Raw genomic sequence first — 18,167 nt, 5'->3', positions numbered from 1 at the left:
GTGACATCTAGCTCAGCTTCTCTTGACTTTGTGTCTTTATTTCACAGACACACAGACCTTCACAAAAAAGTGTCCAGTCAAACCCATCCTCCCACATGTGCTTTACATGAGCCTTTGTTTTGGATGGTGACAGGTGCCTGTGTTTTAGATGGAGGCTGCTGTTTCAGCTATTTGGTTGCAAAAAGAGTTTAACAGTTTCTTGCATTTTTCCCAAATGAAGGGTGGCTGTTACACCTGTCAGTGTCAATTAAATTTAGCCCAACTCGTAATATGAGTGCCTCTACCCAGGTTCTGTTGTGGATTTGCAGACTGTGGATTGCATTTCCCCATCATAGAAAACCAGACTGGAGGGACCATCCAATGTGAGAGGTGCAACTGGTAAAATTCTCAGGAAGCAGGTCAGAGAGCTACAGAGGCAGGTGGGAGAGCTGCGAGAGGAGATGGCTAGGCTGAGGAGCATCCGTGCATAGGAGGAATTCATTAAAAACATGCATATGGAGACCTCCAAGTTTGGGGAAAAAAAAATCCAGCTGGAGAGGACTGTAGTTGCACCACCAGGGGAGAAGGAAACTGCTCCTTTACAGGGCGGAAGCTGGCTGCTGTTTACTTCTGGCAGCAGGCAGTACTCCATTGTTACTTCCAATCCACCATCCACAGAGATTTAAAAAAAAATCTGTATGCTGCCCTGGCAACAAGGGATGAGGAATCACGCCCAAAGGGGAAGGAGAAGAATCCATGTGCCCCAAGGCTGGAAGGATTGTAGTCACCACTCCCAAGAGGAAACAAAATGTTTTGGTGGTTGGTGACTGCCTTCTTAGGGCCTGGGAGGCATGCTACTTGCCAGAGGCTCGTATCCAAGATGCTACTGAAATATTGCTGAGTATTGTTTTGCCCTCTGACTACTACCCCGTGCTGCTTATCCATGTAGGCACTAATTTCAAGGTATGCCCCTGAGAAGATCAGAAGTGGCTACAGGTCTCTGGGAGCGAGAGTGAAGGAGCAGGGAGTGCAGGGGGTGTTCACATCAATCCCACTAGTTAAGGGAAGTGGTCTGGGCTGAGACAGACACATCCTGGAGGTAAATACGTGACTGCATGAATGGTATTATTAGGAGGTCTTTGGCTTTCTCAACTATGGGATCCTCTTTCGAGAAGGACTGCTGAGCAGAGATGGGGTTCATGTATCAAGGAAGGGGAAGAGCGTCTTTGGATACAGACAAGCTAATCTAGTGAGGGGGGCTTTAAACCAGGTTCGATGGGGACAGGAAACAAAAGCCCATAGTTAAGTCCAAATGTGGAGATCTGGGTGAAGGGTCAGAATCTGGGGGGAAAATAGGAAATTGTGGCATGGTCTAGGAGAGACGAGGGAATATGGCAAACATCTTAGATGTCTGTATACTAATGCAAGAAATATGGAGAATAAACAGGAAGAACTAGAAATACTAGTGAATAGTCACAAATATGACATAACTGGCATCCCAGAAACCTGGTGGAATAATTCACATGACTGGAATATTGCTATAGAAGGATACAGCTTGTTCAGGAATCATAGAGTATCGGAGTGGAAAAGACCTCAGGAGGTCATCTAGTCCAACCGCTTGCTAAATCCACAGACAGATTTTTGACCCAGATCCCTAAATGGCTCCCTCAAGGATTGAGCTCACAAAGCTGAGTTTAGCAGGCCAGTGCTCAAACCACTGAGCTATCCCTCAGGAAGGATAGGTGGGGGGAAAAGAGAGGAGGCATTGCCTTGTGTATAAAATATGAATACACTTGCACTGAGGGTGAGATAGAAGGGGGAGGTAGACCTGTTGAAGGTCTCTGAGTAAGGTAAAAGAGGTAAAAAAAAAAACAAAAAACAACCTAAGAGCAATGTCATGGTAGGGGTCTGTTACAGACCACCTCACCCGGAAGAAGAGGTAAAGGAGACTATTTTTCAACACCTAACAAAATCATCCAAAACATGGGACTTAGTGATGATGAGGGACTTCAACTACCCAGATATCTGTTGGGAAAATAATACAGGATTTGGATAATGGCATAGAGAGTACACTTATAAAGTTTGCAGATGATACCAAGCTGGGAGGGGTTGCAAGTGCTTTGGAGGACAGGATTAGAATTAAAAATGATTTTGACAAACTGGAGAAATGGTCTAAATTAAATGGGATGAAATTCAATAAGGACAAATGCAAAGTATTATGCTTAGGAAGGAATAATCAATTGCACAAACACAAAATGGGAAATGACTGTCAAGGAGGGAGTACTACAGAAAAGGATCTAGGGGTTATAGTGGATCACAAACTAAATATGAGTCAACAACAGCAAAAAAGTGAGCAGCATTCTGGGTTGTATTAGCAGGACGGTTGTATGCTAGACATGAAAATAATTCTTCCACTTTGCTCAGCACTGATAAGGGCTCAGCTGAGTATTGTATTCAGTTCTGGGCACCATGCTTCAGGAACGAAGTGAACAAATTGGAGAAAGCCCAGAGAAGAGCAACAAAAATGGTCTAGAAAACATGACCTATGAGGGAAGATTGAAAAAATTGGGTTTGTGTAGCCTGGAGAAGAGAAGACTGAGGGGGACATAACAGTTTTCAAGTACCTAAAAGGTTTTTACCAGGAGGAGGCAGAAAAAAGTTGTTCTTTACCTCTGAGGATAGGGCAAGAAGCAATAGGCTTAAATTGCCGCAAGGGATGTTTAGGTTGGACATCAGGAAAAACTTCCTACCTGTCAGGGTAGTTAAGCACTGGAACAAATCACTTAGGCTATTACTAAACTACACAGCTTAGAGTGGCATTGCTGTAGAGAGCTCTCCTGTTGACTTAATCACTCCAGCCACCACGAGTGGCAGTAGTTATGTCGGTGCTTGGGTTGGCATAACTTACATCACTCAGGGCAGTGGCTCATTCCCACCCCTGAACAACATAACTTATATTGACTTAAACTGTAATGTGTACATAGCCCTAAGGAGGTTGTTGCCAGGGATGGTCTAGATAATACTGTCTTGGCTCAATGTGGGGGACTGAACTAGAGGACCTATCAAGGTCCCCTCCACTCTTGCGTTTCTATTATTTCTGTGAATATGATTGCTAATGGCAGGGAAGCTGTCCATGAAACAATCATTTTCATAATGTACAAACATCTCAATAGTTTGAAAAACCCTCCTCCACACTGTAAAATTGGTTGAGAATGTCTGAGATCAACTGGAGAGGCCAATCTGTCTTCAATAATGCCATCTGGTGACTTGTTCCCATACCACTGAAGTAATTCACTTTGGATTTTGTTTTAATGGAAATACTATCATGAATAAGGGCATAAGGATTTAGTTATAAAATGCTCTGACGTCTGCTCTATGCAAGTTCAAGGTATTAATAGCAATAACTGATATTAATATTTTATTCTTATTACTTCATCTTCATTTAAGAAATATTTTATTATATGAAACTCAGGGTTGACTTTGAAAGGATCTCAGAAAAAAAAACGAGTCTTGTTAGACTCTTCAGAATCATAGTGTCTGATATGTACAGGTAGAGTGGGAATAAATTCAGTAAATATCAGGAGATAACAATGAGGGCCTGGCCCTGCACTCCTGGTCCTGAACATCTAAGACATCAGTTCTTGGCAATAGTAGTTTGGAAGTACAAGGGATGCAGATTCCTGCCATATAATGGAAAGATTGATTGATTACCACACAATTGGTATTTTCTAGGGAATTGTGAACTTAAAGTAAACCACTTTTGAGGTAAATGTTTTGGTAAATATGTAATTATTTTAAGATATCATAATTTTTATGTAATTAACTCAGACAATTTCTGTAGTACATTTGTAGCTTGAATAAAATAATTTTATTTATAAATAAGGGCAATAAGTGCATGTATAAATGAATAAATAAATAAATAAAAATTGGCCTGTGGATAAATTATGGCAAATCCAGAAAAATGATCTGAAAATATTTTCACAGGAGAGAGAGAGTAAATTAAAGCAGCTTGAGGCATTCTACTTTTTGTATTTAAAAAGTGAGCAAAACATTAAGGTAAGAAAACCTAATATATAAAATATATCTGGGTGAGTCTGCTGCTTATTTCAAGGTACAAACTTTTAACTTTGTAAAAGTAATTTATTAGAAGAAGCAACTGAGACAGAAAAGATTCCAGCATAGGGTGCAGTTTCCTTCAGCTGATTTCATTACTTCAGTAGTAAAAGTGCCCACCATCATGAGCTGCAATGAGAGAGGAAAATGGTTCAAACAGAGAACACTTCAATAGTGAAATATTTAGAAAATGATGATGAATCCATATCATAAGTCCTAAGTTGCCTTCCAGTAAACCTAACAAAGAAACTCTCTTTTTACAAAAGGTTTTACGAAAAGTGTTAAACTTCATAGGTGAACAGAGCCAGTGAAAGCAGATAGGGAATCCTGCCTGTCCTCCCCCGCAGAAGACCTCAATCTAAAGATAGCATGGGATAAAAAGGGATGGATTTTCAGGTGTTCTGAGTGGAATGTTATCTTGATCGGTATTTGTTTAGAGCAGGCCAGTTTTTATTCCCCTGTCCATTTTATCAATCTATTGAACAAAGTCATATCCCTGGATATATTATATGAGGTGCAAATATCACTTTTGTATATCAGCAATATAAACAGGATATTCTCTAATAAAGGATAGAACAGAACCTATAGAATAGTTTTTAAATGAAAGCACAGCATGTTTTACCTGTTTTTCCCCAAAACTATTATTTCAATTACTCTAAAAAAGGTGTTTTGTTAAAATACCTTAGTTTTTAAGCCTTTTTGTGAGTTGGTCAATAAACAGAAAACATCTTCTCATTTCCCCACGAATGATCTCCCAGGCACACAGGCTGTATTGCTTTTCTTTCAGGAAATTGTCTATCACACGGAAATATTTCTTCACTGTCAGCCTGCTGAAGTCCTCATTTTGTGGGTAGGTTGTCTCCAACTTTTTTTCTCCATCGAACCACGTCTTCAGCAGCTCAATTTGCTGGTGAAGTCCACTTTGGAATGCAACTATGGAACTCCTATCCCAGGCAGCTTGGATGTGACTTTTGCTGAAGATATTGAAGATCTGTAGGAGGATCTCCTGGATTGCCACCATGGCATTCTCCTTCTGGAACTCTCTGGAGCTGAGAACATTCTGGAGGGATATGAAGTTTGAATTTTCATTTAGACATTGCACAGGAAATTGTCCTCCCATTTTTTCCAGAAGCTGTAAACTAGCTTGGTTCACTTTGTTTTGCTGGAAGTGAAGCATGTTACAGTCCACAGATGAGCTTCCGATGGAGAAGAGCAGGACAAGGCAAATGTTCAGGAAACTCAGGGTGGTCATGCTGATGATGACTTAGATTCCCTGTTTGTGTGTAGAGACAGCACAATCTTTCATAGGCTGATGTGTGGTATTTTTACCCATGTCTCTGAATTTAAGTATTCTGTAGTTTTTCTTTCATCACTTTCTGCATCTCAAGGTTCTCATTTGCTAATTAGGACTTTTTATTTTCACATTTCTGGTTTTTTTTAAATACTTCTGTTAGTTGGTTTTTCAGCATTTCTTTCCTTTTTTTAAAAAAGTGAGCAAATTATTAAAACCAGAACAAGTTGTTTAATATTTGGTATTATTTATGTTATTGCTGTAGCAAATTTCCATTTGATCTGAAACATTTCCCAAACTGAAAATAGATCAATTTAGCTGGACTAAGACATAAAAGTCCCTTGTAAAAGGCCATCTGTGTCCCCATATCCTCCTAACCTTAATTCAGAACTCCCTTTAATGTTTACTAATCAAAGTAGTTTAATGAGTACAGAAACTGATAATGGAAGAGTAAACACACTTGAAGAGATTTGGGGCCAGATCCTGAGGACTAGTCATTTGCTGGCCAGAATGACTCAGAAGGCTTACGCCTAAATGTGGCATAACAATGGGTTCTTAATATTGTTTCTTTTTTCTATCCATTGCCATTGCCTCCTCCACTGCATGCTACATCTACATGTTATGTCATGTCTTTTTTAGCTTTTTTCAGGCAGCAACTGTCTTTTACTGTATGTCTTTGTACAGTGACCTTGTTAGAATAGTGCTCTGATTCTGCTTACGACCCTGAGCACTGCAGCATTACAAATAAATTATAATGGATTACTCAGAACTGTCTACATGCAGATGTCAGCATAGAGCACATAGACACACAGAAAACTTTCTTTTGTGGCATGATAACAGCAAGTCCAAGAGAAACAAAAATTCTCTTTCCAGATAATATTCATGATATATCCTATGGAACACGTAATCTCAGCATGCTCCTGTGGACTTGTCTTTGAGTCTCTGCCAATCTTTACATTAGTTGATAATAATTTCTTTTCTTCTTCACCTTGGTTTAACTAATCATGTTCCTAAATTACTTAAGAACCTCTTTTAATTGTAAAGCTAAATTTTTTCCATGGGGGATAATTACAATTTACAGCAGTCCAGACTTAGAAAGTTTCTTTACACTATTTAAACTTTCTAGTTTTGAGTAATTGCAATGTAACAAATAATTTTAATTTTGGTCACTAGCGTTCACATAACTTTGATAATTATACTTTTATTCATAATAGTCTTGCAGAGACACAACTTCTATGGGAGAAAGGGGTGGGGCAGCTAGCTATTATATTCTTTTGCATTGCTGGGTGTTAAGACATTTTTTCTACTTGAAAATTGAATGTGTTGGAGAGGGAGTCAGATACACTAAATATGGAACCCACGGTGCTGCTTTTTGTTTAAAAAATCATTTAGTTTTCAGATTTCAGAGCGGTAGTCTGTATCAGCAAAAAGAGCAGAAGTACTTGTACTTGTGGCACCTTAAAGACTGACACATTTATTTGAGCGTAAGCTTTTGTGGGCTAAAACCCACTTCATCGGATGCATGCAGTGGTAAATGCAGAAGAAAGATTATATATACACAGAAAAATGATCTGAAAATATTTTCACAGGAGAGAGAGAGTAAATTAAAGCAGCTTGAGGCATTCTACTTTTTGTATTTAAAAAGTGAGCAAAACATTAAGGTAAGAAAACCTAATATATAAAATATATCTGGGTGAGTCTGCTGCTTATTTCAAGGTACAAACTTTTAACAGAGGACATGAAAAATTGGGTGTTGCCATACTAACTCTAACGAGAGTAATCAGTTAAGGTGGGTTATTCTCAGCAGTAGGAAAAAAAACCTTTTGTAGTGATAATCAGGATGATCCATTTCCAACAGTTGACAAGAAGGTGTGAGTAACAGTTGGAGAAAAATTAGCACGGGGAAATAGGTTTTACTTTGTGTAATGACCCATCCACTCCCAGTCTTTATTCAAGCCTAATTTAATAGTGTCAAGTTTGCAAATTAATGCCAATTAATTTAATTAAAGAAAGTAACAGAATGCCACTAGCTGTCACCTTCAGTTCCCAACTAAAACCTCTCCAGCGCATCATCAAGGATCTACAAGCTACCCTGAAGGATGATCCCTCAGTCTCACAGATCTTGGGAAACAGACCAGTCCTCGCTTATAGACAGCCCCTCAACCTGAAGCAAATACTCACCAGCAACCGCGCACCACACAACATAAACACTAACCCAGGAACCTATCCTTGCAGCAAAGTCCGTTGCTAACTCTACCCACATATCTGTTCAGGGAACACCATCATAGGACCTAATCACATCAGCCATTCCATCAGGGGCTCATTCACCTGCACATCTACCAATGTGATATATGCCAGCAATGCCCCTCTGCCATGTACATTGGCCAAACTGGACAGTGTCTACTCAAAAGAATAAATGGACAGAAATCAAACGTCAAGAATTATAACATTCAAAAACCAGTCAGAGAACACTTCAACCTTCCTGATCACTCGATTACAGACCTCAAAGTCACAATACTCCAACAAAAAACTTCAAAACCAGACTCCAGCGAGAAACGGCAGAATTGGAATTAATTTGCAAATTTGACACCATTAAATTAGGCTTGAATTTTGCTAATTTTCCCCTACTGTTACTCACACCTTCTTGTCAACTATTGGAAATGGGCCATCCTGATTATCACTACAAAAGGGCTTTTTTTTCCTACTGCTGAGAATAACCCACCTTAACTGATTACTCTCGTTAGAGTTAGTATGGCAACACCCAATTTTTCATGTCCTGTGTGTGTGTGTGTGTGTGTGTGTGTGTGTGTGTGTGTGTGTGTGTGTATAATCTTCCTATATTTTCCACTGCATGCATCTGATGAAGTGGATTTTAGCCCATGAAAGCTTATATAAATTAGTCTCCAAGGTGCCACAAGTACTCATCGTTCTTCTAGTTTTCAGAGTAAGACCTCACTTAAAACTATATGTGGATTTGTAAAAAGAAGAAAGACCCATGTGGATGAGTCAGGTGAATTTTCTGTTTTCGCTGGAAGCAGATTTTCATGATAAAATGTTTTGTTTAGTTTCCTTTCACTTTATTATTAACAACCTGTGTTATGAAAAAAGACATTATTTTTAAAATCTAATTGACTTTGCACCATATATGCTTTTTATCATTGGTTTCAAACTTTTGCATTTCACTCAGCGAAGACTGGTAAAGTAGACATGTCTAGTCAATCAAATTAAATTTCTTTGGTCAGCTTCACTTTCTTCTTCATATGTCCCAGCCTGAGGCTGGTGCATTGGAGTTTCCACCTCTGTAGGAGAGTGGTTCGGTTATTGTAATCCAAAAAAGAAAGCTATTTTCACTTAAATGAAAAATGGAAAAAACATCATGACCACATGTATAATTATATTGGTTTGGGTAAATCCCCCTCAGGAGCAATATGCACATTCTTTTCACGTAATCTATATTTGAAGCCTTAACTGTTTTGGCTATGTGTCTTTCAAGACATGAAAACATTGGAGTGTGCATCTAAAAGATCAGATTTCCAGTACTACCATGAATTTATGCACCTTATTCTCTCACAATCTTCAGTGGGACTTCTGGGAGCGTAGCATATCCCAAAGGAGGAGGATTAAAAGAGAGAAACCAGTTAAGGAGGATGCATATTTACAAACTCTTAGTAACAAATTAAATGAATAGTCATGCTAGTAAAGAGAAATCTTTTTAAATACATCTATATATTAAAAGCGAGTAAGCATATAGGTAGTGTAGTTCCATGAGGAAAGTTGTAAAGCCCTCATCTCTTGCCTCCAAGATCCATACGTGGAAGGGGTGTTGTGGCAGTGCCTCTGATCTGCCCTGGGGTGGGAGAGGGAGAGAGTGTGTGTGTGGGAGTATTGGCCTATAGAGTCAGCGACCTACAAGCATCATTCCCTCCTTTTTCCTGGGTTGGAGGAATTGTTCTGCATGGAATTAGAAATATGGAGGTGGGTGGGAAGGGACTATGCTAGACAGTGCTGAGGGTGTATCCTATGGGTTACATCTCCCTTCCACCAGCCCCACATAGATTATTCTTTAATGGAAATCCCAGAGGAAGCTGTAGCCTGATGGAATACTACTAGTGTGGCTGTCATGGAGCTAAGCTGTTAGAGACCAGAAGGGGCTCTCGTGCTCCTGAAAAGATGCAAAAGCAAAGAGCGCCTGTGCAGAGATCCTGAATATTTCTTGCATTCTACATAGAAACCAGAGAATGTTCTGTATTTGGGAAAAGAAGCTGGTTCCATGGGAAATGGGGCAAACTTCTCCACCGCCCCAATCCTGATGGAACAATTTGAGTGGAACTGTGTGAGTGGTTCTGATGGAGCATTCCTCTCTTTTTGATCCCCTATGATGTGTTTTCTCACAGGAGGGGCCAACTGAGCCAAGAGATGAGTGGTGTCCCCAAGAAGAAAGAAGCTAGTGTAGCATCTTGCACGCTGGGGTAAGTACTATTCACTGAACAATTGAATGAGGGGGAACAGGGTTCCCTTGCACAAAAGTCAGTAATGAAACAGTTAGACATTATGAAGAATCAGTCCCAGATTGATTCTCATAAGTAACAAGGTAAATGGGAACCTGCACAGCAAAGTTGTTTCATAATTAAGAGCCAAGATTTTACCATATAAATTGAAGTAGTGGTATGGAATACATGATAAAGAAAGGAACAAGAAACCCTCCATTCAGGGCAATCCTTCCAAGCCTACATCTGGAACTGTTTGGTAGTTTTATGTCTTCCCTTTTGAAGGTAAAATTCATGTTATGTGATTTCTGGTTTTTTTCAGGGCTATTGCATCTCTATCAGTATATTTGCCCTTTTCTATTTCATTGTAACTTTTTTCTGTTGAGTAAGACATTAGTAATGTATGTAGCAGACCACCTCCCCCCCCGACCCACAGTGTAAAACATTTAGAATTGTATAATATAGACATCCAGCATGGTTGATGTAGGCTGAAAAGCTAGCCTCATGGATTCTGAGTTCTAATTCTGGCTGTCACTCTACAATGTTGAACAAGTCAGTTATACTTTCAGAGCCACAGTTTATCTATAAGATGGGAATAGTAATATTTGACATAAGTTATAGATAATTAAGGTTTAACAAAGGGCTTAGAGATTCCCAGATATAAGGTTTTATCTAAGTCAGAGGTTCTCAAACTGAGGGGAACACCCCGTGGAGAGGCACGGAATATATTCTGGGGAAGTGTGAGAAGCTTCTGGGGGAAAAAAAAACTTACCGCAAACATTTTACCCACACCAGTGAATAACTAGCAAAGCTGATTCCTCCAGACATATCAGTTTTCAGGTGGTGCTGTGCATTTGACTTTAGCTGGCGCTGTGCATTTTGATGGATTTCCACTAAGCTTGCATAGCATTATACAAAGTCATTGCCATATGTACGTTAATCCGTTTGCTACGATGTGGTGTGCACATTTAATTGTAAGCATGGACCACAATCGCAGTTTTGCTTTTGCTCTTATTACAATTGATCATTGGCTCATTTTGTGCTATTTGTGGAATTTCTCTGCTCCAAAAAACAGGTGCACACGTCACACAAGTAACAATGGTGTGATGCCAGTAAGCAGTATCTCACTTAAAATGTACATTACTATATACTTAAACGGCTCTGTTTGAATCAATGACTTACTGTTTTTAATATTAGTGAGAGTTTTATGTTATTTGTAATCAGTATATGTACTTGTGAGGCAGGAGGGGGGACGTAAACTATTACAGGCACAAAGAAGGTGAGGAGCAATCAAATAAGTTTTTGAGAACCACTATGAGAATATATCATTATTTCATCTTTTGAATATTTGTCTGATTGGATAAACTTGTGCATTTCTGGTGATCCAGGTGATCCAGTAGGTGACATTTTTATGAGGATGCCCTAAGCAATCTACCCTGAATAGTTGGAGGACTAGGCCCTAAATCAATACTGAATCCATGTCCAGCATGGTATTAGGGGGCACTTTAATGCTGGATGTTATCTTCTGGAGGAAATGTAGACCAAAGTGGGAATGGTGGGGCTCCCTAGCTCAGAGGTAACTGGAGAGGGAACCAGAAATTTGAAGCCTCGAGTTGAAGGTGAAATTGGAAACTCTAAGAGGGATGGTCTTGGGCCTGAAGGCCCAAAGTAGACCACGCTTCCTAAAGAGTTAATAAATTGGACTGCAGGCAGGGGAACTGTAAATACTGTGGACTGCAAACATATTATTGGGAGTGCCAGGAGGGAACTGAGGTCAGCGTGCGTGCCAGGACACGCTGTCCCAAAAAGCTCATCTGCTCTTTTTATAACTATGTTTTATGGCAGAGATTAGAAACATTTCTGAGAGGCAAGATTATAAAGCTGTTTCAATCATACAGTTTACAGATTGAGAATAGATTATTAAAGTTGACAACTTTTATGGTGAGAGCATAAACTTGTGCATTTGTTAAAGGACCAGAAAAATTGTGTTCTAATCTTGCTTTGAAATTGACACATTGTAAGATTTGGATTGCCCATCCAATGTTAATTTAGCCCCCGTGTGCATCTGTGTTATGACAACTCAACGTCAACCCCTCATAGCTATTAGTGTTTGAGGAAAAATAAACAGGCAAAGGACTGAAATGCAAAATGGGCACTTAATTGAAGTTGTGGTACATGGAGTCATAGTGAATTTAGGTCTTGATTTGGCAATGTGCTTAAGCATGTTCACAACTTTAAACACTGACTTCAATGGGACTGTTCATATGCGTAAGGTTAGGCATGTGCTTAAGTACTTTTGTTGAATGGGTATATTAAGGCAGAACAATGTTGTTGTTTTTTATTTGTTCATTTTTGAAAAAATGAAATTAGTAGAAATCACCACTATAATGAGCTGCTATTTTAAAAGTAAAATTATATTTTAATGTTAATGTAAAATTTAATAAAGATAAAATATCTCTGATAAAAAACTAGAAATTGACCAATAGATAAATACTGTTATAAAATAGTAAAATGATCTGAAAATATTTTCATAATGCACTAAGAGAATAAATATTAATAATAATTAAAAATTCCAGTGCATTTCATTTTAGATAACATAGAAAAGAATTACATGTTGTGTTGTAGCCATGTCAGTCCCAGTCCCAAGACATTAGAGAGACAATGAAGGTGAGGTAATATCCAATATTGGACCAATTACTCATTTCACTTCTTCAAAAAAGGCTAATATGTTAGTTTCTAAAGCTTATTGTGAGTTAGCTCCGACTCTGAAAGTATCTTAATTCTACTTGGATTCTGTAGCCAGCACTGAGAGTGAACTGTTTTTGTTTGTCTGTTCCAAAATAATCAATATCCCTACAGAGTCAGCCTCAATAGCTGTAGGCCAGGCTTCCTAAAAATGGTACCCCACTTTCCATCATTGCAACCAAAATGTCTCCTTCTGCTCAGCTTCTAGGTGAGTCCATGTTGGAGCTTCTATCACAGCCAACATGGGATATATTTTTGCAAAAAATGTAGGAAATCTGTTGGAAGAGTTCCTGGATTGCCACCTGGATGTTCTTCAGAAACACTGAAGTGAAGTGTGGTTAGGGTGACCAGATGCCCTGATTTTATAGGGAACGTCCTGATATTTGGGGGGTTTTCTTATAGAAGCTCCTATTACCTCCATCCTCTGTCCTGATTTTTCACATTTGCTATCTGATCACCCTAAGTGTATTACAGTTCAGAGATGCAATTTTGGTGGAGAAGAGCAATATAATACAAATATATAGCTAACACCTAATGTCAGCAATAATTAAGAAATTTTATGATCCATTCCTTTCTTTATAAAATGCTTCGTCTTCTGACTTGTTTTCACCAATATACTTCATTCTGCATTTTAAAAAGTGAGTAAACCAATAAAGTATTATCATATAAGATGTAACATGCAGTTGGAATTTCTTAGTAGAGTGAGTCAATTGCACAGAGCAAGGTCAAGAGTTATGGAGTCTCAGAAGTCACTGTTGGTGGAGGCAAAGGAGGAGGGATTCCATTCCACAGTGCAGTTTGATTCAACTGTTTTAACAAATCCAAAGTTGTAGCATCAGCTAGAATGAAAAGGAGATTTGTTAAAACACATAGGAATGTGGCATAATTTTAAAAACCTCAACAAATTAAATGAAAAGATCTTTCCTGTACAGTATATCACCGGTTTTCTGACCCATTGTTCATATTTTTACATGTCTCCCTGAAGTGTCTCAAGGCTGGCAATGTGAGAAATAATTAAACATACTCCATAAGTAGAAGAATGCAAGTATTATTTGATGGTGCTGGTGAGGTGACTAACAGTTCTAGATATATACAATTTATTGCATAAGCAGCAAAGAGTCCTGTGGCACCTTATAGACTAAGACATTTTGCATCTGACGAAGTGGGTATTCACCCACGAAAGCTCATGCTCCAAAATGTCTTAGTCTATAAGGTGCCACAGGACTCTCTGCTGCTTTTACAGATCCAGACTAACACAGCTACCCCTCTGATACTTGACAATTTATTGCATGTTCTCCATTTAGCCACTGCATAAGACCATCTCACATATGGTGGTTAACAAACATGTGCAAACATAAATAATAGTAGAAATACTTCCAAATGCTATTACAAATCTATGTAATTACAAAGCCATTTTCAGCACAAGATGAGAAGAGCCTCATGTTGCTGCAGTAGATATCAATTGCAATTTGGCCAATAATTATGTGGTAGAAGGACTAGGTCCTATTTAATAACACTTAAAATATTATTGGCTACCTCTGTTCAGCAGTATAATTGAAAGTAATGTTACCTCTGTTCAGCAGTATAATTGAAAGTAATGTTAATTCAGTTACTGTAGGCAAAAGTTTTGTACTGTACATTATTTTTTAAGCCTTTTACTAAGTTTCTCCATCAGCAGAAAACATCTCTGCACTTTAACGTGGATGATCTCTGAGGCACACGAGCTGTATTGCTTTTCTTTCAGGAAAGCGTCTGTCCTCTGGAAGTATTTTCTCACTCTTACTGGTGAGCTGGAGGTCCTCATTTTCCAGGCTGGTTAACTCTTTCTCTAGACTATCTGTGCACCCAAACATACTTCCAACGGCAGAATTTGCTGATAAAGTCCATTTTGGAACCTGGCTATGGAGCTCCTATCCCAGGCTGTTCGGGTGCGATTTTTGCTAAAGATAGTGAAGATTTCTTGGAGTATCTCTTGGATTGCTGCATCAGCATTTTCCTTCTGGGACAGCTGGAGTTGGACAACATCCTGAGTGGGCTTGAAAGTTATCATTTCATTTACTAATTGTGAGAGGAAATTTCCACTCATTTTCTTCAGAAGCTCTAAGCTCTCTTTGTTCACTTTGTTCTACTGGAAATGAAGCATGGTACAGACCTGAGATGAGATTTCAGTGGAGAAGAGCAGTACCAGGCAAACATTCATCAAATACCCGAGTTTCATCTGTGTGAGACCATTAAGATAATCACTGGTGTTCCTAAGACAAGAATTTTGTTTGTAAAGTCAGTATTATTGGTGATGCTACACAAGTTAAAGAGAAACTACCTTGTTTCTCTGATGCCAGGCTGAACCTACAGTTAGGTAAAAACTAAAAACTGAGCAAATATCTAAAGGCAATTAGTTACTAACCATGCTAACTGCAGTACTATATTTTTATCAGTCTGATTTTAAGCTCACAGATGCATTTTGAACTATACTTTTATTTGTAAATCTATACTTCATCCACTTAACCAGCAAGAGGAAACTGTTCCCTTTCTGGATAGGCAGTGAAAATCATAAGACTTCTATCAACTGTTAATTCTCCTTCATACCCTGCTTCATTTGAGAGAAGGAAATAGTGTAGGTATATTTAAAATTGCTTAATCCAGGAGTAACTATGGGAGTAAAATCTCAGGCCCTCAGGAAATATTGGTTAATCTGCACTTTTCAGATTTCATGCAGTTTAAGAAGTACATTTAAAATGTTGTTGATGCCAGAAAAAATTGATATCTTGGACTGTAGTGGGATGGTTACCCTGCTCTGGCCTGGAGGGGTTAAAAGCAGCCCTGAAGAGGGGTTAAAAGCAGCCCTGTGGCTGGGGAAAGGCTGACTGGGGAAGCAGCCGCAGCTGGCCATATAAAGGGGTTGCTAGGCTGGAGCTCAGGCAAAGTATCTCTAGATGTTGAGAGGAATGAGCCTGACTGCTGGGAGCTGAGCAGGGGACTTAAAGTGGAGCAGGGCTGGGGAAAGGCCAGAGGAGCTAGGGAGCTCAGGTCTGGAAAATCCCCAGGCTGCAGGCCTTGTTAAAGGCCAAGAAGGGTATTGGGGTTGCAGAGGGGCAGCCCAAGGAGGTAGCAGGTCCAAACCCTCAAACCCTCCTTGCCAATGATGAGTGACAATTATATTGCAGTCCTCCCCAGTGAGTAAGGGCTAGATGGTGACTTGCAGTAGCCGAAGACTGAGGTGAGGTGGGGATAGAGGGTTGGGGGTTCCCTGGGGAGGGGAGACCCAGTGAAACTGGGATACTGCAGGGGGCAGAACCCTGAGAGAAGGGGTACTGGGGTCTGGGAGGTGGGAGGGACACATGGTGGGGCGCAGTGCCAAGGCAAGACATCGGCCTGCAGAGGGCGTTCCAGAGGCTGGCGAGCTAATTCCCAGGATGACCAGCAGGAGGCACTGCAGGGTGAGTTGTCACCTCATTACATGGACACTGAGAAAAGGAACCTTCATTTACTGTCAACAGATCTGTGAATACAATGCAATTAGTAATACATTTTGTAGAGATGTACCTACCTGGATGGATGTGGTTTACAGTGTGATTAATAGGAGGTTATGAAGTGAAGACATGCTATGTATTTTTAATAAGTGTGTTGCTGGAATATAATTCAAAAGAATTAAAAAAATCAAATTAGTGTTCACCATTACTGCTGGTCCCTTGTCTTTTAATTTTTGCCTTTCCCTGGGCTTGGACAGGGAAATTCTTCTGGTTTGTTTAATCCTCTTAACTTTCTGTGGTCACATTTCATTTTCTGGTTCTCATGCCCTAGCATGGACTGTTTGTGTTGGAATTTCCATCACTGCAGGGAAGATTGTTTTACTTTTTTGGAGTAAAACAATTTTCACTGTAATTAGAAGATTCCCTTAAAGAGAACATGAAAATGTTTGTGTTCATATTTATTTGGGTAGAGCTCCTAGGCTCCCCATGCATTTGCTTGTTAACAAATTCAACATTTTTGCTTCAACTATTTGACTGGAACTCTTAAAAGAATCATAGAAATATAGGGCTAGAAAGAATCTCAAGAGGTCTTTTAGTCCAAGGGTTCTCAACCTTTATCTTTCTGAGCCACATCCCCCACCCCAGCATACTATAAAAACTCCATGGCTCACCTGTACCACAATAACTGGTTTTCTGTGTATAAAAGCCAGGGCCAGCATTAGAGGGTAGCAAGCAGGACAGCTGTCTGGGGCCCCATGCCACAGGAGCCCCCATGAAGCTATATTGCTTAGGCTTTGTCTTCAGCCCCTGGTGATGGGGCTCTGAGCCCTGGGCTTTAGCTTTTTACCCTGGGCCCCAGCGCATCAAATGCTGGACCTGCTTGATGGCCCCCCTGAAACCTGCTTGCGACCCCCCCCCAGGGGGATCCAGACCCCTGGTTGAGAACCAGAGATCTAGTCCAGTTTCCTGTGCTGAGGCAAGACCAAGTATACCTTAACCATCCCTGACAGTCATTTGCCTAACCTGTTTGTTCTTAAAAGCCTCCGCAACTTCTCGTGGTAGCCTATTCCACTGCTTAACTATCCTTGTAGTTAGAAAGTTTTTTCCAATATCTGACCTAAATCTCCCTTGCTGCATATTAAGCCAAAAACTACTACTTGTCCTCACTTTGGTGGGCATGGAGGAAAATTTATCACCATCCTCTTTATAACAAACCATAACATTTGAAGACTGTTACTAGGTTCCCCCTCAATCCTCCTTCCCTAAGACTAAATAAGCCTGGTGTCCTGAGTCAGACTTCCTTCTGGGATGCCATGTGATTTGCTGGGATTTCACTGAAGCTGCCTGCTCCAGTAGCCTGGGATCCCTCTCCCCATTTTGCTGAATTAGGCTCTCCAGTCCTTGGCAGCACACACACAGGCAGAGACACACCAGCTGTAGAATCACACAGAGTCTGCAAACAGCTCTGTGATAATACGCAGCTAGAAAATTGCCCAGCACATAAGTGCAGCTCCCCTCTGGAAAGTACACTCAAGATAATATTGTGTTGCACTGTAGAGAAATCTATACAACATAAGCTCGTAAATTCACCCCCTCCCTCAATGTGGATATGTAGAACTTATAAACTTTAAGATCAGAAGGGACCATTATGATCATCTAGTCTGATCTCCAAGGCAGATTTTAAGTGATTATAAGGGATAGCAAACAGAACAAAGCAGATTACCAAGCAAATAAAACAAAAGACACATACAGAGCTCAAGTCTTAAAGAGATTGGTTTCAAGAAATAATTTCTCACCCTAAACGTTGTTTTAGACAAGTTGCAGAGTTTCTGTAGCTTAGAGTTCCAGTTATTTCTCTTCACAGACTAGACTCCTGTCTTAGTCTGGACTCAGCCCGTGCCTTTCCCACCACTCAGTTCCTTTGTCTCTTCAGCTATTTTCAGCAGTCTTTCTTCTTGATCAGGAAAGCAATGGAGAAGAGTCCTGTTTGCCTTATACCTCAGCCTTAAATAAAAGATTCCCACCTTATGTAAATCTTATTTCCCAGTCTTGACCTCCCACTCCTTTTAGTGGAAAATTACT

At 39.8% G+C, this 18,167-nt stretch overlaps 1 protein-coding gene across 1 annotated transcript; it reads right to left on the bottom strand.

Moving 5' to 3' along the window:
- Window positions 1–4,774: 4,774 nt before the first annotated feature.
- On the bottom strand, window positions 4,775–5,344 carry LOC127047323 (interferon beta-like). Its single transcript, XM_050945444.1, has one exon. It carries the CDS (start codon window positions 5,342–5,344, stop codon window positions 4,775–4,777), a length of 570 nt encoding a protein of 189 aa, XP_050801401.1.
- Between the last annotated feature and the right edge of the window lie 12,823 nt (window positions 5,345–18,167).

Source organism: Gopherus flavomarginatus, chromosome 3, assembly GCF_025201925.1.
Source record: "Gopherus flavomarginatus isolate rGopFla2 chromosome 3, rGopFla2.mat.asm, whole genome shotgun sequence".
NCBI classification, from domain to species: Eukaryota; Metazoa; Chordata; order Testudines; family Testudinidae; genus Gopherus; species Gopherus flavomarginatus.
This window is presented reverse-complemented; position numbering and strand designations above follow the sequence as displayed.

Excerpts from the sequence above, each read along its gene's own strand:
- LOC127047323 (XM_050945444.1), bottom strand. The coding sequence starts at position 5,344 with ATGACCACCCTGAGTTTCCTGAACATTTGCCTTGTCCTGCTCTTCTCC.